Genomic DNA, 21283 nt, shown 5'->3' on the forward strand with positions numbered 1-21283 from the left:
AAAGTCAAAACACAAAAGTCATCAAAGCCACTATCTTTTTACAGTCCATCAGCAAAAAGCATCGACAACATCAAACACGCCAAGCGGAAATCGTCAAAGGCACAACCTTTTTTCAGAATAAAAAAAATCATCATCAAAGGCACAAACAGAAATGGTGATAACATGCAAAAGCCTTAAGAACATCAAGCAACAGGAAAGACGAAAAGGTTCATGCAAAACGGCGAAGAAACTCCCAGAACACACATTACAACAGCAATCAGGCACAGCAAAAGCAGAAAGATCCAAACTTTCTCCAAACAAAATCAAAACTTTCTCAAAACCAGACAGGAAAATGACGTGAGAAAGGAAGAAAAACCAACCTGAACAGAGAAAGAAGCTTCAAAAGAGATTGGAGATGGAAAGATGGAATCACCCAGAGAATCGCCAAAATGATGCTGAGGCAAAATGCAGGCGAAAACAGAAAGTGAGAGAGTGAAGGGAGAAGTTACGAAGAAAGATGAAGAAGAGAAACCGTTTTTTGATCGTGAATTTCGAAAATAAAAGCCAAAGAAACGGGCAATCAAAACCAATTAATGAAGGTATTTAAAGCTTCGCATATTCCCAAAGCCAAAGCGCTGATATAAAAACGCGCGCTCTTAGAGGAAAGCGTTCCACATTCAAAAAGGTTCTACAAAGAAAGGAATCGACAAAATGCTCGAGTTCGGCTTCACTAGAGAAAGATCGAAGTCAAGGACTCGACCTCAAAGCAGAAGACCGAGCTCGAGCAGGGGCACTGTTCACACCCTGGGCCGAGCTATCCGACTCGAGATGTTCAGTGACAAAGCGACCAACCTCTTCAAGTCAGGCTATCCGACCTCTTCTCAAAGAGGTCGGCCAAATCGACAGGAAAGTCCAATAAAGGGCCCAAATAGAGGAACACGACCCAAATCCACAGGCCGTCCAAGCCTATAGAGATAAGAGCGGTTCCCTTGAAGATAAGCTGACCTCAACTCAAAGATAAAGATAAGATAAGATAACAAACTTATCTTATCTAGAAAGGTCACTCTACAACCACTATAAATATACTGGAGCACCCAGGTATAACTCATACTCTGATTCTACAATAAACCTGCTTAATAACCGTGCTAACTTAAGCATCGGAGTCTCTTGCAGGTACCCCCCCACCCTCCGGTGACCAAGGATCAGAAGTGCAGCCAGTCCGACAAGTCGGACACAACCGCTCCGGCCGCCACCAGCCAGCCGAACACGTCATCTCCGACCAGTACAGAAGATCTCATCCGAGATCGGCCTACAGTTTAAGGTAACCCTCGGAACAGTAACAAAGCATTCAAAGCCCTAGAAGCATCAACTATCAGGAAACAAGAGAAGGTTCATACAAAATAAAAAAAACCCTCAGAATGCGCATCACAAGCAACCAGGCACGACAAAAACACAAAAAAGATTCAAGCTTTTCAACGCAAAATCAAGCAAGATCAAAACCTTTCAATATAGAAAATGGAAAGTAAAAGAAGAAAACCAACCTGTTAAAGAAGAAAGAGATGACAAAAGAAGCGATGAAGAACCCGCGAAGCACGAAGACGGAAGAACTTCAGAAACGAAAGGGTAAAAACGCCAAAAGTCAAAGAAGGAGAAGCAAAGAGAGAAAAACTGAAGCCTTGAAAATTCAAATGATACGAAGAGGGAAGCGAGAGGAACGGCAAAAGAGGAGTTAAATGAGTCTTTAAAAACCCTCGCAAGTTTCCAAGAAAAGGCACGTAGAACAAAATGCACGTACCATTAAAAGAAGAGAGAGGAAAACGTTCCACATTCAAGCTACCAAATAAAAGCTCTACAACGAGTTCGACAAATGCTCGAGCTTGATCTTTTTCAAATAAGAGATCGAAGTCTAGCAAAAAGACACGATCTCAAGGGAAAGACCGAGCTTAAGCAGGGGAACTGTTCATACCCTGGGTCGAACTGTCCGACCCGGGATGTTTAGCGACAAATCAACCGACCTCTTCAGGTCAGACTATCTGATCTCTTCACAAAGAGTTTGGCCAAAATTATCAGAGAAGCCCAAAGAAGGTCCAAATAAAGGGACACAGCCCAATTTAAAGGCAGTTAAAGCCTAGAAAGATAAGGGCGGTTCCCCAGAAGATAAGATGACCTCACTCAAAGATAAGATAAGATAACTATCTTATCTCCAGAAAGGTCACTCCACACTATTATAAATACACTGGAACACCCAAGTATAACTCATACTCTGATTCTACTAAAAACCTGTTAATACCCTTGCTAACTTAAGCATCGGAGTCCCTTGCAGGTACCACCACCCTCCGGTGACAAAGGATCAGCAGCATTGTCAGTCCAACAAGTCAGGCGCGACAGCTCTGGCCACCATCCACCAGCCGGACACATCATCTCCGACCAGCACAGAAGATCTCATCCGAGATCGACCTACAGTTTCAGGTAACCCTCGGAATAGTGACCATGATACCAGTGGCAAAGACAGTGATGACCCAACATACTTGCCATCTAATAAAGAGGAAAATAGTGTCGAAGATATCCACTTCACTGACAGTGATGAGGTCTACGACTATGAAAGTGGATTCGGTGAAAATAATGCTGTGCCGAAGGACTCTAGTGCGGAGAAGGGCAAAAAGGTTGTCACAAGTGATTTGGATGATGACGATGCAGTTGATAGTGATGAATTGGAGCAGGACCATGTAATTGGAGGACAAGAGTCGGGTGCTGATGATGGAGAGGAGGCTGCTGAGGGTGAGGGGCAGAGGTTTCCAGTGCATAAGTCTCAAAAGGACATGGCAAAGTACCAATGGAAGGTGGGCACATTGTATAAATCTTGGCAAGAGTTTAAGGACACAGTGGCGGCCTATGTAGTCCACACAGCTAGGAACATTAAATTCATGAAGTGTGACTTGGTGAGGGTCCGGGCTGTTTGTCAGAAAGGCTGCCCCTTTTGGTTATATACACATCGGTGAGGAATCCACTTGGCAACTAAGAAGCAAGAATCTCCAACATACCTGCATGCAGACACACCGAGTTGGAATTATGCACAGTAAGTGGTTGGGTAGCCAGTTTAAAAAGAAAGTTGAATCCAACCAAAGGATCAAGGTGAAGGAGCTGGTTGCAAGGGTTCACAAAAAATGGAACCTGACCGTTACGAAGGCAATGGCAGCTAAGACAAAACAGGAGGCTTTGAGTCAGATACAGGGAGCCTTTAGGGAGCAGTACAGGCGAATAAACGACTACTGCCATGAACTCATAAGAACAAACCCAGGTTCCACAGTGATTCTAAAGGTAATTTGATCACCAGATTTTGCTCAAGAGAGACAGAATGCAGAGCTGATGAACTATTGTGTTTTTCAAAGACTGTATGTATGCTTTGATGCGTGCAAGAAAAGTTTTCAATACTGCAGAAGGTTCATTGGGTTGGACGGATGCTTCCTGAAAACCCACCAAGGAGGACAACTGTTGACTGCAGTTGGAAGAGACCCAAATGACCAGATTCTTCCAATTGCGTATGCGGTTGTGGAGGCGGAGACTAAGGATTCTTGGGTCTGGTTTTTGCATCACCTATCTGATGACTTAGGCCCACACAATCTTGCAAAGTGCATGTTTATGTCTGATCAGCAAAAGGTAATTCACCATATATCAACCTATGCAGCTTGTCCATCTATACATTTATAAATGCACTAATCATATGAAATCTTACCTTCTGCTAACAAGGCTTGTTGCTGGCGTTTGAAGAGGTCATTCCAGGGGTGGACAACAGGTTCTGTGTCAGGCATCTCTACAGCAACTTCAGGAAGAAGTTTCCTGGTTTAGAACTGAAGAACAAGATGTGGAGGTGTGCTAAAGCAAGTCATTGGCAGAGCTGGGAGAAGGAGATGAAATCTTTGCAAGGTCTGAATGAGGAAGCATTTCGACATCTGAATGGTATTCCACCAAGGTTCTGGTCAAGGTCCAGGTTTACTTTCCTATCTAAATGTGACAGTCTTGTTAATAATATGAGTGAGAATTTCAATGTTGTCTTAATAGAAGCAAGGGAGAAACCTATTGTGACCATGTTAGAGGATATTAGGGTGTATATGATGACTAGATGGGCTGCAAATAGGGAAAGGGTTCTTAATTATCCAGGAAACATTATGCCAATGATTAGGAAGAAATTAGAGAAACGGGCAAGCTTAGCTAGGGACTGGAGGCCATACTAGTCAGCTGCTAGTAAGTACGAGGTTATGTGTGGTCTAGATAAGTATGTTGTGGATCTGGCTACTGGTGAATGTTCTTGCAGAAAATGGCAAATGAATGGGATTCCTTGTCCTCATGCCATTAGTTGCATCACCTTCAATGGCCTTGATTTGAAGTCATATGTGGATGACTGCTACAAGAAGAAGGCCTACCTGAAGTGCTACCGGGAGGTCATACACCCTGTAAACGATCCGGAGCTATGGAAAAGGACTCAATATGATGATGTCATTCCACCTCCATACAGGAGGCCAAGCCATAGACCGGTGAAGAAGAGGAAGCGAGGGCCTGCAGATGAAGACAACAGAAGCCAGACTCATCTGTCACGGAGGGGACAAGTCCAAAGATGCTCCAACTGTGGTGGAGTAGGACACAAGAAGAGCGGCTGCACCAAGCCCACGAAGAGGGTTTGTGACATGTTGTTCTAGGGTTCACTTATCATTGTGATTGCCATAAATTTAATTTGACTACTATATGATATGTGTGTAACTGTCTCTATGATTTACATTTTGTTTATAGGCCCAAACTTCAACCAAAAGAGCTAAGAAGGATACACCTAAGCTGGCACCTGGTCAGACAGTTCAGGGAGGGAAAAAAAGGAAGACTACACCATCACCAACCAACCTGCCAGCATCTCAGCCCAGGAAAACCTCCCAAGACCCAAGAAAAGTGCAGCCCGGCCCACCACACAAGCACCTCAGCCCAAGAAAGCTTCTACTCAGCCCAACATCCTGGTCCACCCCAAGAACAAGGCTGCATCAGCTGCAACCTTCACCAGCAACAAACAGCCCCTTAGCCAGCCATCTGTGAGGAAGAGATAATTTTCTGTCCTTCAAAGCAGTGCACCTCATGTACCCTATAGAAGTTGAGGTTGATGGCCAAATTACCTCCATCTCAGTGGGGGAATCTTTAGAATTTGCATGTAATTTCTTTTGTGACTCATGTCTTAGTGCTTTGCAAGCAGTGTTTGTATTTTGGTATTGGCTATTTAGTTTTAGAACATTACCTTAGTTAGATTGGTTTCATTACTGTATTTTGGTATTAAGTGCCTGAGGACACTTGAAGTGTTGCTTCTCTATATTTTGGTACTAGGCATATGGAGGCAAACAGTTTACTTGTGTATGTTTTAACTACTCATCAAATGAAATATGCCATTAGTAATTACTGAATTTTTAGATCATGTATTCAATGCTTTTGTGCTTTACTCATGAACTACATTTACATTACAAAATAACACAACTTCACCATTAAAGAAGGTGACATTTTGGGCAACATTAAACAGCACTTTCCTTCATTAATTCAAACAGCTTCAAACATGCTACACACCTAAACCACTGTAACATCATAGAATACCCTCAAACTCTACCCACACAATACAAGAAATCTCATAACATTTCCTACCGAATCATCTATAACCTAGGTGCATTCCATTCGGGTGCTTTAAGTTATATTGATTCTGCAGCAATAAGAACAAAAACCCCAGCCAGCCAGCAATACATAGAGCAGCAGCAACCCAAAGCTTCGTCTCCACCTCCTTCAATCTTGTCTTTAATTTCGTTATCTTCCTCCTATTTCTTGCAATTTTAACCTCTTGCTGAACACCTCCAGGTTTCGGATCTGCCCATCTGAAGAAATCACAGCCATCCTGAACCTGACAGAAGCCACAGAGACATATGAACAAATTCCAAATTCTCAGACCCACAATGGCAAAATAGGAAGAACACCTTACCTCATAGTATACGCAACCCCAAAATCTTTGTCCCGGGTTATCCTTCGTCAATGAAGTTTGCAAAATCGGCCTCTCACCATAGCCACAGAGCAACTCCTTTGCAGCTGAACGAAAACGTGAGGCTCTTGAGCTCTGGGAAGCTATGGACGCTGTCTCCTGAACCCTAGCGCTGCTACTCTTCATCGACCTTCAGCAGAAGTCGCCGTTGTTCATCCTCCCCTGCACTTCACATTCATTCACTTTCATTATTTAATCCTTTTATTATTATTTATATTAATTAACATTATCAATATCTGTTAAAACGGTCGTAACGGAAGCTAACGACCACAGGGGTAAGAACGATTTTAAAACAAATTGGAACCTTTAGGACCATTTTATTGCAAAAAAAGGCTAGGGACGAAATTAATTTTTGGCTCCTACATTAGAGACCAAAATTATACTTAATTAATGTTAATTTTAATATATCAAAATGTATATTAAATTTTTTTCTTCTCATCCAAGTGTTTTGGCAATATTGCAATTTATATCATCGTTTTATTTGCATATTGTCAAGTATTTTGTGCCAATCAAATTATATTTTTATAAATTATTTTTTATATAATATATAAAATAATTATAGTTCAATAGTTAAAAAATCTAAACAAAATTCTATTATAATTGTGTAAGATACAAAATAAATAAAATAAAATAAAATTATGATGTGAGACCAAAATTGATTTTTACAATATTTATGATGAAAAAATTTTTAATGAAAACAATGATGAGCAATGTCACATGACGAGCAAATATTATCATTTTTTGTCAGTAATCATTTATATTCATATTTATAAATATTTTACACATAATAAATATATAATTTGTATCTATATTTATCAGAATTTTACACACATGAATCAATATAGTTTGTATTTAAATTTTTTAGAGTTTTTACACATGAATTAAAAAAAATTATTTGTGAAAGACAATTTAGTATTTGTGCTAGATAAATGATGACAAAAAATATTAAAAATCACTAACCTCTAAAAATTTAAAATTTTCAACAATTATTATTATTATATGTAAGACCAAACTTATAAAACAATAAAATTAAATAAATGATGTAAAGGTGTATACAATAAGTAAATGATGTATATACATTAATCAAATTTTAAGAAAAATTACTAAATGAGTATATATGATTTTTTTTATCTCAAAAAATTAAATTTACATAATACATAATTTTTTTTATTATTGTGTTTATATTTAACAATATAATTTTGTTACAAACAAAATAATTTTTTTTAAGATGTGAGTACTAACACATTACTCAATATATATATAATATTATTTTTTATAAGATTCTTATATGCTTTATTTTTTTTCAAAGACTCAATGGAAAAATGCCCCCACATGTTTGTAAGTGGGTCCGTACCTGCACACGTGCACGTTCTTTTTTTTCTCGCCCCTTTTTTTTTCTTTTACAAATTTACGCGCACACATTCTTTTTTACTCTTTCTTCTTTTTCATCCCGATGCTGCGTTTTCTTCTTCTCTTTTTTTTTTTATCATTTTTCTCGTTTATTATTGTCGTCACCACCACCACCAATACCTCCTCCTCTTCCTCCTTCTTTTCTTATTGGAATTTCTGCTCCTCCTTCCTTTATCTTCATCCTTACTACCACTACCACCATCTCCTTCTCATTTTTCTTTTCTTATTTAAATTATTTTGATCTCTTTTTTCCTTTTTCTCTTCCTCCTGCTCTTTCTCCATCATCATTATTATCATCGTCGTCTTCTTCTTATATGTATAACAGAAAAAAAAAAGAAAGAAAGAAATAAGAGAAAAAAAAGAAGAAGAAAAATGCAGCATTAAAGAAGATATTTTGGTGCTTTTATAGCAAAATTTTGGTGTAAAAACTAAAAAATTTATGTGTTATTGTTAAAATTTTGTTGGTGTATTTGTATTCTGATAAATTCTGTATAATTCAAAATTCTTCCGATCCTCCTCATCTTTTGCTTCTTCTTCTTCTTCTTCTTCTTCTTCTTCTTCTTCTTCTTCTTCTTCTTCTTCTTCTTCTTTTTCATCATCGTCATTATCTTTTTTTTATTTCTTATTTATCTTTTGCTTCTTATTTTACCTTCTCAAGTTTCTTCTTATTTTACTTTCTTATTAAGAACAAAAACAAAAAAGAATCAAACAAAGAAAAATAAGAAACACATAATGCTCCAAGATTACTAGGAAGAAGATGAAGCTACACTCATTCAACTAAAAGAAAGAAGGAAATAAGAAAAAAAAAGAAGAAGAAAAAAATACAGCATTAAAGAAAAATATTTTTGTGTATTTGTAGCAAAATTTCGATGTAAAAACTAAAAAAATTATGTGTTATTGTTAAGAAATTTTGGTGTATTTTTATTCTGATAAGTTCTGCACAATGTAAAACTTTTTCTCTTCCTCCTCCTCATCTTTTATTGCTTCTTCTTGTTTATCTTTTTCTTATTTCATTTTCTTATAATTCTTCTTATTTCATTCTTTTAAGAGGAATAAAATAAAAAAAAGAAGAAAAATCAATACTGCAAAATTATTAGAAATGAAGAAAAGGAGGAAAAGAAAAAAGCGCAACAATAACAACAACAATAAAAGAACAATGATGGAGAAAAAATACACAAAAAAGAATAAGATCCAGTCTTTGTTTGTGTGCTTATTTTCGAACTAAGTTTATGTATTGCAATCATTAAGTAAGTTTGGTGCATTTCTGAGTTAATTGAGGTGGATTCTGGATTTAATTTCAGAGTTAATTGAGGTGCATTCCGAAAGCAGCCTCACAGTGTACCTTATTTAGATTCAAAATGTAACGAAATTAAATATAAAATGCACTGAAATTACTTAATGATAAACCTCTTAAAAACTTGTGTCACAATTAAAAAATTTCAATGTTATTTCCTGATAAATTTTGCATAACTCAAAACTCTTCTTCCTCCTCCTTCTTCATCATTATCATCTTCTTTTTTTTTTCTTATTCATCTTCTTCTTATTTTACTCTCTTAATAAAAATAAAAAAATTCAAACAAAAAATACATATTGTTGCAAAATCAATATGAAGAAGAGGAGGAAAAGAAAAAAAATGTAGCAAGTCAGAAACAACAACAACAGCAATAAAAGAATGAGGATGAGGGTGAAACACGCGAAGAGGAAGGAATCCGAAGAAAAAAGAGGAGGAATGCAAAGAATAAGGAGAAGAAGAAGAAGGAGGAGGAGGACAAGAAACGCAGGATACGAACGTTGGAAGAGGAACGTGAAGAAGAAGGAGGAACACGAAGAAGAACGACGTAATTTTACGCGCATGTTATGTAAGTAGGCTTTGTTGAGTTAGGGTTAACTTTATTGGACTTAGTTGACAAAAAGGCTTGGATGTATAATGAAACTGTAAAGATAATTCCATATATGAGTCTTTATCTAAAAAATTATTTATAATATTTTTAGAGTATTTACCCATTTTGGTCCTCAAAGAATTTCGGACCAGACACTTTAGTCTCCAACAAAAATTAATTACTCAATTAGTCCCTAACAATTAATTCCGTCAGCCACCTAGGTCCTTGGCTCTGTCAACTCTAACGGAAGACAAAATGGTTCCTAACAACTCTAACAGGGGACAAAATGATCCCTGACAACTCCAACAGGGACAAAATGATCCCTGATCCCTTTGTTCGAAAACGACACTATTCTTCCTTAATTTTCATCATATCTCGTATAACCCTAACATTCATACTCTCTTTCTTCACCTTCACACTCTTCTTTTCCATCCTTTCCTTCTTCCTCTTCAACTTCAAGATCAAGCCATTGTGTAATTGCCATGTGTGTCGCACCTACCTCAATATGTCTTGGACCACACACTTTCTAAATCTCTGTGGCTGGTACCCCCACCTCCTCCACACTTCACCCACCAGAAGCATCCACTTCCACGTCTTCGATAACAACATCACCTCTAACCCTGACAACGTCCACCACATCCTCAAGACCAAGTTTCACAACCACCCCAAGGGCACGTCTCTCTCTACTCATAGGCAAGTAATATGGATTGTTCGACATTAGGACATCATGAGAAGATATTCTCCTTCGACATCATATGCAAATTCTCATTTGAAATGGACCACGAGTGCTCCATTCCTTCTTTTTTGAAGTCCAAGTTGATAGACTACTTTGACCTCGCATCCAAACTATCAGTAAAATGAGTAATATCGCCGTTGTCGCTCATATAGAAACTGAAACGATTACTGAACATTGGTTTGGAGAAAAAGTTGAAGGAAGCAATCGAAGTGGTGGACAATGTGGTCATGCAGATGATAGGGCAGAAGAGGAGGGAGATGGTGACGACGATGACGAGTCTTAACAAATCAGATTTGCTGTCTAAATTCATGGAATCCATCGAAGACGACAAGTACTTGAGAGACATAGTCATTAGTTTCCTGAGTATGAATTGGTTGAAAACAAGTTGAGGATTTTTCTTCTTGTGAACATTGAAGTTGCAGAATGTGCATTGTGTAATTTGAAGTTATAGTGTTAGACTGTTAGTGTTATGCGAGATATGATGGAAATTGGGAGAGAACAATGTCATTTCCGAACAGATGAGGTCAGAAACCATTTTGTCCTATGTTAGAGTTGTCATGGACTATTTTATCCTCCGTTAGAGTTGACGGAGTAAATGACCTAAGTGACTAACGGAGTTAATTGTTAGAGACTAATCGAGTATTTAGTTTTAGTTGAAAACTAAAATATCTGGTTCGAAATTTTTTAAAGAACAAAATGGATAAATACTCATATTTTTAATAGACGCTACTAAAGCACTTATCAACAACATTTCTTTTAAATAAGAAAAAGATTTTTTTTTAAACATATAATTTTGGTATTTGAAATTATTTTTTAATAAATTGTTTTTATTTTTCATTAGTTTGGTACCCATAAAAATAATGACACATATAAAATAATTTTAATATATATATAAATGACTCTTTTCATTTTTATTTTTTGATTTTTAATGTATTTTTTATTCCAGTAGATCTAGGATTAATAAATTATTGTATATTATACACACAACAAAATTTGAACTTGTTAAATAGACAAGTAAAATGACCACTCGACTAATCTAAATTAGTTAATAATCCATTCAAGCAAATTCTATTTTCTGTATATAAATGTAACAACTTAATATTAAGTACTTGTTTGGGCACCATTATTTTGATAAAGATCTTTTTTCAATTAAAAAAAGATTTTTTTATTTTTAATATATTTGATAAATTTTTAATAATAAAAATAAAACACTAAAAAATAAAAAAAAATATTTTTTTTTTGAAAAACTACAATTTACATCTTTTTTAAAAGATTTTTTTCTTTAAAAAAAGATATTTTTTATCTAATAAATAAATAAATAAATATTTTTATATTATTATATCTAAAACATAATTGATATATAAAAAAATTTATTTTGCATGAGATATCTAAATATATTTTTTTGTAAAATTTAAAAAAAAATAACTCAAAAAAAATCTTTTCTTAAAAACTAATAAAAAAACTAATCCAAACAAGTTCTTAATTCTTAATGGAGTTTAGATATGTGATAATTTATTTATTAACTTGCTGAAACCGAAAACATTGTGAGAAATAAATTAAAAAAATCTTCTGAATAAGGGTGGAAAATTCGGATGGAGTGATGGACTATCAAACGTTCAAAATTGAAATTTGTCATTTTTTAAAAATCTGATAATTAATTAAGAATAAAATCTATTTAATTTAACTCTAATATTTTCAAGAAAAAAACCTCTAATATTTTTATTCTCGGTTTATAACGACATATAAATATTTAATAATATAGTTATCTGAAAAAAAGATAAGATTAAAATAAACAAAAAAGAATCCAATGGGACCATCCGGCCATGAGGTCAGTTAAACTTAAATCTTAAAACTTAAACTGCTGTATCAGGATTCAGGAAGTGACGAAAACTGTCGTTCTGAGCACTATGCTATCTATGTATGATAGATATATTTGGAAAGATAGATAGATAGATAGTAACTATAAACATCTCTCATAATCAAGAACAATATTATATTATTATTGTAGAAGATCAACCAAGATAACATAAAAATTTTCGGCAAAGAAACCTTGCATCTCATCTTCATCTGCAAATTCTGGGACACATCGAAGGCCAGACATGGCCGTGAATACATCGGAGCTTGTTGCCAAGCTCACCCCGGAAACTCAACACTTCAGCCTTGACTCTCTTCTCCGCTTTTGTACCTCCAACGTTTCTGGGTTTCCTCCTTCACCCTCCCATTTCAATGTCTCACAGGTTCGCTTCGATCCTCTTTCTTTGCTTTTGGGTATGCTTCTTTTGGATTGAACTTTTGTTTTTTAGCTCTTGCTTTTGATGGTAAATTAAGGGGTTGAATTGTTGCAGTTTGGGCATGGACAGTCCAATCCAACGTACCTGATCGAAGTTGGTTCTGTGGGGTCACCTTTGAAACGATATGTTCTCAGAAAGAAGCCTCCAGGGAAATTGCTGGCGTCAGCTCATGCGGTCGACAGAGAATTTCAGGTTCTTTTTCTTTTCACTATTCATCTTTATTCTGGAGATGAAAGTATTGCCAGTGAAGAAAACTAGGAAGTTTTTTAAGTGAATCTAGTTGGCACTGATGATGAGTAAGGCTAACTAAAATGGCTATTTTGTTAATCAGAGTGAAAAACAATTGATTTACCTGTTGTGTGGTACCTATGCTGCAAAAATATGAAAATTGGAAAAAATTAGTCGCAAACTTAAGAAGTTGCATGATTAAAATGTATTATTTTTGCATCATAGCTGTTTATTTTCCTCCAACTCACAGGTTCTTAAAGCGTTAGGCACTCATACTCAAGTTCCAGTTCCTAAAGTTTTCTGCTTGTGCGATGATCCAAATGTTATTGGAACAACATTTTATATCATGGAGTTTTTGGAGGGGCGTATATTTATTGACCCCAAGCTACCGGTATGATTTGCATGCCAGTTATGTTCAGTCTTCTCTGCTTCAATCTGTGATTTCTGAATTATGTTGTATCAATGTATCAGGGTGTGGCACCGGCGAGGAAAAGGGCAATATACCTGGAAACTGCTAAAACCTTAGCTTCCTTACATTCTGCCAATGTGGACTCCATTGGTTTGGGAAAATATGGGCGGCGAAATGATTATTGTAAAAGACAGGTAAATAAGTCATTTAAATGATTAAACATTCAATTGCCTGGTTATTTAGCTAGGCTTCGAATCAAACTAGTTTTAGATAACCAAGTTTTACCAATAATGGAAAGCCTGATTGTTTTAGATTGAGAGGTGGGCTAAGCAATATGTTGCCTCAACTAGTGAGGGGAAACCTGCAAGAAATCCGAGAATGTTTGAACTGATTGATTGGCTACAACATCACATACCACCTGAAGATTCCTCAGGAGCAACAGCTGGCTTGGTTCATGGAGATTTTCGTGTGGACAATCTGGTATTCCACCCCACTGAGGTAAGATGCATATAGTAAGGATATATAATTAACTTAATTTTGTTGAGTGAAAAACGTTTTTCTCTCTGGACATGGTTAAGACAAAATTAGAATACAATAACCATAGTGGTAAAGGAAAGTGAAAATTTATGTTGTTCATGTATAGATTATCATTCGGGATTTATAACAAAGACATCTTTACATAAGGCTTATGCCTGGTGAATCTTTTTTCATCTGCAGGATCGAGTAATTGGTGTACTTGACTGGGAACTTTCTACCCTTGGTAACCAAATGTGTGATGTTGCATATAGCTGTATGGTATGTCTCTATATTGATGTTTGTGTCAAGATTTGAGCCTTGAATTGTATGCACTGCATGGTAGTTTTGCACCTTATCTTATGTATACAATCTCAACAGTTGGTATTGTGTGAGTTTTTAAAGCTAATCTTAATAACAATCATAGTATCACATTATGTAGGTTGTTCGTTAATTAGATTACCAGTGAAGTTCACTGTATCTTTCTTTTGCAGTCGTACATTGCAGATATTGGGCCTGACAAAGTACGAGAAGGCATGGAACGTGGATTACCAGAGGGAATTCCTTCACTGCCGGAATATTTGGCTGAATACTGCTCAGTGGCAGTACGTGCTAAAACACTAATATTCATTGTTGTATATGCTCAATTTGGAATTATTTTTATCACCTATTCGATGTTCTTTTATAGACTAAGGATATTGATTTCGGGCTGTCACCTTTGAAACTTGTATATTTTCATCTACATGTTATTCCATAGCTGAATTTTGCATCATATAATACTTATCTGATGTCTGACGATAGTCAAATGAAGTAGTTGCTGATTTTGTATCCTACATTTATCTATGCTAATAAATCTCTAACGGACAAGTTTTGGATGTCAGGGAAGAAAATGGCCCATTGCTGAGTGGAGGTTCTATGTTGCCTTTTCTTTCTTTCGAGGGGCTTCAATTTTTGCGGGAGTATATAGCAGATGGGTTAAGGTATGTAAAAGATGCCATTGGCATTGAAGTTTAAGATTAAATATTTTACTGAATCTTTTCGTGCAATGCAGGGTAATGCATCAGGAGGTGAGCGTGCTCGACACGCAGGGGTACTTGCAGATGGTCTTATAGATGCTGCTTGGAACTTTATCGAACAGAAATCTGTACTTCCTCAGCATCCTCCATCCGGTAGCTATACTGCTTAAATATTATAGGGTCTTATATGCAATTTAGTTTACTTTATTGGAAGGTAATCATATTAGAAACAGTTACTATCACTACCCCAATAGCTGAGGCTTTCTTACTCTTAACAAATCAGATGTGAATGCACAAGCCCATTCAAAAGAGTTGGTGGAAGGGAACGACATGCAGGGCCTATCAAGTGGGGGGAAGTTTGTTCCTAGTCAAAAGATTTTGACATTAAGGAACAAACTAATCAAGTTCATGGAGGAACATATATACCCCATGGAAAATGAATTCAACAAACTCGCCCAGTCAGAATCACGTTGGACTATTCATCCGGCTGAGGAGAAGTTAAAGGAGATCGCAAAGAAAGAAGGCTTGTGGAACTTATGGATTCCTGTATGCTTCTAATTCTGCTCTTCTGTAATATATTTCTTCTGTATGTTGTTATTTCACAAGCATCTAGCATTCTCTCATTTGATTTTGATATATAATAGCTTCCTCTACATCTTAAGTAATAGGCATAGAATTGTTTGCTAGACCTTGTTATGACCAGTTTTCTAGTGAAATGCTGTTAATAATAAGTTAAAAATTGAAGGTTTCTGATGTAATGCACTCGACTTCGTACAAGTTCAATCCTTATACTATGTGTTTAGACAGATGATACCTATAACTTTTAGCTCAAGCCTGATTGTACATTGAAATATTCGATTTGAGTGCCAATTCGGAAGTTTCAGAATCAGAAAACTATTATGTTATAGCATACCATCAAAATGGTTAGATGGTCATTTTCCTTTTGCAGAAGGCATAGCATAAAATAATAGAATGTAAAACTATATGTCTTAGCACATAAAGCTTTGAAAGATAGATCCAATTTGGAGTTTGTTGTCTGTGATTACTTTTTAACTTCTAATAGTTTCACATTTTGGTATTAGCATCTTGTTAAGGATAAATTCTGAGTAGATCTGTTCTAAAATTTTTTATGCAGCGCGATAGTGCTGTAAGGGCAAAAAATATACTCTTTGGTGGGAGAAATAGTGATCTCTCCAGTGATGCAAATGACTTGTTATTGGGTGCTGGTCTCACAAATCTGGAATATGGATACCTTTGTGAGATTATGGGTCGTTCTGTTTGGGCCCCACAAGTATTTAACTGTGGTGCACCTGACACAGGTAATATGGAGGTAAGATATAACTTGAAGGTTTCTTAAGGTTGGTCCATAGTCGATCAACTTTAATTTGATTCCATTGTGGGTGATAAGCACTTCTCTCTACCTACTTTGCATATTTATTGGAGCTAGCTAACATGTTATTTTGCATATTAGGTGTTACTTCGCTATGGAAACAAAGAACAAATGCAAGAATGGCTTATTCCTTTGCTTGAGGGGAAGATTAGATCTGGATTTGCTATGACAGAACCACGTGTTGCGTCTTCTGATGCAACGAACATTGAGTGTTCTATCAAAAGGTGAGAATATTCGAAACTATAAATGCATTATGGAATTAACAAAGAAAGCATAGATTTGAGCCAAGCTGCTTGATTTTTTAATTATTCTTTTTCTTTTAAAGACAAGGAGATTCATATATTATCAATGGGACAAAATGGTGGACAAGTGGCGCTATGGATCCCCGATGCAGAATTCTCATAGTCATGGTGAGTATTTAGTTGAAAGTTATTGCATTAGGTGTATGCTATTCCTATCAATCATGAGTGACCAAAACATATGCACAGGGGAAAACTGACTTCAATGCAGCAAAGCATAAACAGCAATCTATGACCTTAGTGGACACCCAGACTCCTGGTGTTCGAATAAAGAGACCCTTAATGGTGTTTGGATTCGATGATGCACCGCATGGACACGCCGAAGTAACATTCGAAAATGTTCGTGTGCCAGCAGAAAATATTATACTCGGAGAAGGACGTGGATTTGAGATTGCTCAAGTAAGTTGAGGAATGCTTCCTTTTTAATTATTACCAGCATCTGATGTTGCTTAGAACTCTATTGTCCACAAACCTTAGCATCTTTCGGAGGCAATAATACCATTCAAAGGTGTCTAAGTTGTATCAAAGTGAGCATATTCGATGTTGCTGATGTTTGACATCATGATCTTCCGAATGGAAAAATTAGTTTTAATGTATCCTCTAGAAGATATTATATTTTGCATTACTTGCGATATATCAGACACACTAAATATTTCCTCTGTTGCGGACTTGCAGGGTAGGCTAGGTCCAGGAAGGCTGCACCATTGCATGAGACTGATAGGCGCTGCCGAGCGAGGAATGCTTTTGATGGCTCAAAGAGCTCTTAATAGAAGAACATTTGGGAAGTTGATTGCTCAACATGGTTCATTTCTTTCAGATATGGCAAAGGTATCCCTATTGAGCAAATCCATGGTGTCGTGTTTAAAAGCAATAATCTAGGAGTGTCAAAAATACTTAATAAGATTTCCTAACAGGATTATCGCCAATAATATAGAATACTTAATAAGATTGCTACTTTTTAAATTGATGATTATGCTAACAATCATAATTTTTTTCTTAGCTAATAATTAAAATTATCATTGTTAATGATGAGAGGATTGTCAAGTTGGTGATACTCTACATTGCCTTAGAAATCTGAATTGTTAGTAAAGAGGGAAAATTGTAGATGTAGGTAACTTAAAGAGAGTATTAACACTTAACAGTAATCTGATAGATTGCTCTTACAAAACGATCTCATATAGTTTTAACATTACATAAACTCTATACTTATTTCGTTTTCTGTTGTTCAGTGCCGTATAGAGCTCGAAAAGACCAGATTGTTGGTGTTAGAAGCAGCTGACCAGCTTGATAAGCATGGAAACAAAAAAGCTAGAGGGATACTAGCAATGGCCAAGGTAAGTTCTCATTCCCATTTGCAATAATTATTAAGATTTTTCACTTTATGTTGGTTTTCTTTCGACGCTGTGCTTTGTTTTCGAGCAGGTAGCCGCACCAAACATGGCGCTGAAGGTGCTTGACATGGCCATTCAAGTGCATGGAGCAGCTGGTGTGTCGTCTGACACAGTCCTATCACAACTGTGGGCCGCCGCACGGACGCTGAGAATTGCTGATGGTCCGGATGAAGTACACTTGGGTACCATTGCCAAGTTAGAACTTCAAAGAGCCAAGCTTTGAGAAAGTGAAATTTTTTCAACATACAATCACCAAATGCAAACCCCATAGAAGAAGAAAGAAAGGAAAGCAGTAGGTTAAGCAAGGAAGATTCACAATCCCTCAAATCTTTTTTTTGTTTTTTTCATTTTTAAGTTCTAGACACTATTAAAAAAGGGTGGTTGTGAATGTTTTAGATTATTATGCATTAAATGTAATTCAGGAGTATGTAATATATTTCAGAGTAATGTGTATGAATGTTGTTCACAATAAGTTTCCCAATTGTGTATGGGGTTTGTTAATACTCTATGATGGAATATCAATAAATTATACTTTGGTGTAAATATCTATACAAGTTTGAAAGCTTGGTTTTTATTCTTGAAATCATAATTTGAGATGCATAAACTGCAATTCAAATTGTAAATCATAGTATATTATCATGGTGCAGAATGTTCCTTATCAAAATAGCCATATATTATGCAACTGCCATTGGCTGGCAAATTTCTATAACCGATTTCAACCTCCTTGTTAATTTGTTTTCCTATCTTTACACATTGAACTCCATGATTCAAGGAGCTCCTCTAGATTTCATCATTTTTAACCATTGTTTTTCAACAATTGTTGTTACATAAATATGCCAAGTTTAGCATTTGGGTAAAAATAGACATATTGTGGTGTATACCACTCGATGTTTAAATAGCAAGCGATAATTAAGTTCATCAAATCACAAGTTCACTAGGGCATTGATAAGCACTGCCCAAGGAACATTTTCTTTGATCTTTTTCATTAGCATTTTTATTTTAGGAAAAACAAAATGGCGGAAGGTAGTAACGGAGACCAGAAGAAGAAACTGGCCATTATTAGCATCTCCATGATCCTTCTTGTGGCCATGATCGCGTCGGTGGCGATCGGCATAACCAGCCACCGAGAAAAAGGATCAAAGGGCAGAGAAGACGACGAGGAGGAGCCCCACGTTGCAAAATCTCAGAAGAATGTAGAGGTGATTTGCCAATCCACGGAATACAAAGAAACATGTGAAAAGAGTCTTGCAGATGCATCAACCAAAACCTCAGACATGAAAGAACTCATAAAAGCAGCATTTAACTACACAACGGTTGAGTTAGCGAGTCACATTGAAAACTCAACTTTATATCAAGAATTGGGAAAGGACAACATGACAAAACAAGCCTTGGACATATGCAAAGAAGTGTTGGGCTATGCGGTTGACGACATGCAAAAATCAATTGATAAAATGGACAAATTTGAATTAAGCAGAATCAATGAATATGCATATGATATCAAGGTTTGGGTGGCAGGCACCATTACCCACCAGCAAACATGCTTAGCCGGCTTCGATAACACGACGACAAAAGCCGGCGAAACCATGGCCAATGTGCTCAAAACCTCCCTAGAACTTAGTAGCAATGCCTTGGACATGATCAACGGAATATCCAAGGTACTCAAGCAATTCGACTTCAGCTCGCTAACCGCCGCTAGTAGTACTAACCATAGGAGGCTTCTTGATGAAGAAACCTCCCATTCTAAGGATGGGATTCCTTCATGGGTGGGTGAAAGCCAAAGAAAGCTTATTAAGGCGGGTCCGACCGGCGGCATTGGTGGCATTGTTGGACAGCCTAATGCAGTTGTGGCTCAAGACGGCAGTGGACAGTTTACAACACTCACCGATGCTCTTAAAACCGTGCCAAAGAAGAACTCAAGTCCCTTCATAATTTACGTTAAGGCTGGCGTGTACAAAGAGTATGTCAATGTTGTCAAGAATATGGATCATGTCATAGTTGTTGGAGATGGCCCTGACAAAACTATATTCACCGGTAGCAAGAATTATGTGGATGGTGTCCAAACTTATAACACCGCAACCTTCGGTAAGCCTTGAACTTTACAATTAGGTGGAAATTCATAATTTGTTTTCGTGCGAAGTTGATAATTGAGAATTGTTATATGATAATTTAGTCAAATCTGTTAAATCATCTAAACATGTATTGTTTCTGGTAAAGGTGTGAATGCTGCCAACTTCATGGCGAAGAATATCAGATTCGAGAACACAGCAGGGGCAGAAAAGCACCAAGCTGTGGCACTCAGAGTAACAGCAGACCAAGCCGTGTTCTACAACTGCCACATGGACGGTTTCCAAGACACGCTTTACGTCCAATCCCAACGCCAATTCTACCGTGACTGCACCATAACAGGCACCGTAGACTTCGTATTCGGCGATGCAGTTGGAGTCTTCCAAAACTGCAAGCTACTAGTCCGAAAGCCGTTATCCAACCAACAATGCATGGTCACAGCAGGTGGCAGAACCAAAGTTGACAGCCCAACTGCATTGGTTTTCCAGAGCTGCTACTTCACCGGAGAGCCTCAACTTGCCACGTTGAAAACCAAGATTTCATTCTTGGGTAGGCCATGGAGGATATACTCCAAGGTGGTGATCATGGACTCCATCATTGATGATATCTTTGTGCCTGAAGGATATATGCCATGGATGGGAAGCGCGTTCAAGGACACGTGTACGTATTATGAGTATAACAACAAGGGTCCTGGTGCTGACACGTCGAAGAGGATTAACTGGCCTGGGTTTAAGGTCTTGAATTCTCTTGAAGCCATGAGTTACTATCCTGGAAGATTCTATGAGCTTGCTAATTCAACTGATCGTGATGGTTGGATCATTAACTCTGGTGTTCCGTACAGTCTTGGTCCCTTGCTTGCCACCACTAACGCCGGCACCACCGCTACACCTGTCCCCACTATCGTAACTGCCATGCCCGCAGCCACACGCGTTATTTCTGCAGCCAAAACCACAGCCTCAGCACCCGCCGCTGCCACCACTGCATAACTCAAGGTTTTGGAATTATACCTAAAGAAAGTGATCAAGTGTGCAACCAATGGTTATGTACAATACATTTGTGTGTTTCTTTATTTAGTAGCTAATTGACCAAAACACTTGGTCAAATACATATATTAATATATAAATAGTGCGTGTTATATGTCAAATTAGAATGAAATTAAGTCTATTTATTTGTAGGTAGCAAAATATTATGATTTTTATAAATGTCTATAATTTATTTTCGTTTTGAAAGCCATGTAATTAAGCAACAAATCAACAATATTATATTGCACCAAAAAGCAACAATATTATATATCAATTAAGCTATATGTACACTAAAATTAGTCATTAAAATTAATTATTAGTATAAAATATATATTAAAATATAAAATATATATTAAAAATAAATTAAATTTTAAATATATTTATATATAAATATCATAAATTTAATTTTAGTATATAAATAATATTTTTAATAATATATTTAGTGATTATTTATAAAGATGTACTCGTATGAAAATAATCATTTATAAGATATATATATATATATATATATATATATATATATATATATACTTAAAAAGTTTAATATATGGTGTTTGCTTTGGTACGATAATAAATTTATACGTAGTGTTACGTTTAAAATAT

At 36.5% G+C, this 21283-nt stretch overlaps 2 protein-coding genes across 2 annotated transcripts; both read left to right on the forward strand.

Annotated features, from left to right (window-relative positions):
- The first annotated feature begins 11830 nt into the window (after positions 1-11830).
- Positions 11831-18137, forward strand: LOC112741713 (probable acyl-CoA dehydrogenase IBR3). Its single transcript, XM_025790797.3, has 17 exons — positions 11831-12294; positions 12403-12540; positions 12827-12967; positions 13048-13179; positions 13298-13483; positions 13703-13780; positions 13993-14103; positions 14380-14478; positions 14550-14667; positions 14798-15060; positions 15650-15844; positions 15986-16128; positions 16230-16314; positions 16393-16602; positions 16879-17031; positions 17433-17537; positions 17626-18137. Exons 1-17 carry the CDS (start codon positions 12157-12159, stop codon positions 17815-17817), a joined length of 2487 nt encoding a protein of 828 aa, XP_025646582.1. The 5' UTR covers positions 11831-12156; the 3' UTR covers positions 17818-18137.
- Positions 18138-18529: 392 nt separating this feature from the next.
- LOC112741714 (pectinesterase/pectinesterase inhibitor-like) lies at positions 18530-20887 on the forward strand. The gene is made up of 2 exons (XM_025790798.3): positions 18530-19676; positions 19809-20887. The coding sequence occupies exons 1-2, from the start codon at positions 18608-18610 to the stop codon at positions 20642-20644; spliced, it is 1905 nt and encodes a 634-aa protein (XP_025646583.1). The 5' UTR covers positions 18530-18607; the 3' UTR covers positions 20645-20887.
- The last annotated feature ends 396 nt before the right edge of the window (positions 20888-21283 follow it).

Source organism: Arachis hypogaea, chromosome 14 (assembly GCF_003086295.3).
Source record: "Arachis hypogaea cultivar Tifrunner chromosome 14, arahy.Tifrunner.gnm2.J5K5, whole genome shotgun sequence".
NCBI lineage: Eukaryota > Viridiplantae > Streptophyta > Magnoliopsida > Fabales > Fabaceae > Arachis > Arachis hypogaea.

Coding starts and splice junctions, on each gene's coding strand:
- LOC112741713 (XM_025790797.3), top strand. CDS start 12,157: ATGGCCGTGAATACATCGGAGCTTGTTGCCAAGCTCACCCCGGAAACT. Junction 12,541..12,826: donor CGGTCGACAGAGAATTTCAG/GTTCTTTTTCTT, acceptor TCCAACTCACAG/GTTCTTAAAGCGTTAGGCAC. Junction 15,845..15,985: donor CTGACACAGGTAATATGGAG/GTAAGATATAAC, acceptor TTTGCATATTAG/GTGTTACTTCGCTATGGAAA.
- LOC112741714 (XM_025790798.3), top strand. CDS start 18,608: ATGGCGGAAGGTAGTAACGGAGACCAGAAGAAGAAACTGGCCATTATT. Junction 19,677..19,808: donor TTATAACACCGCAACCTTCG/GTAAGCCTTGAA, acceptor TTTCTGGTAAAG/GTGTGAATGCTGCCAACTTC.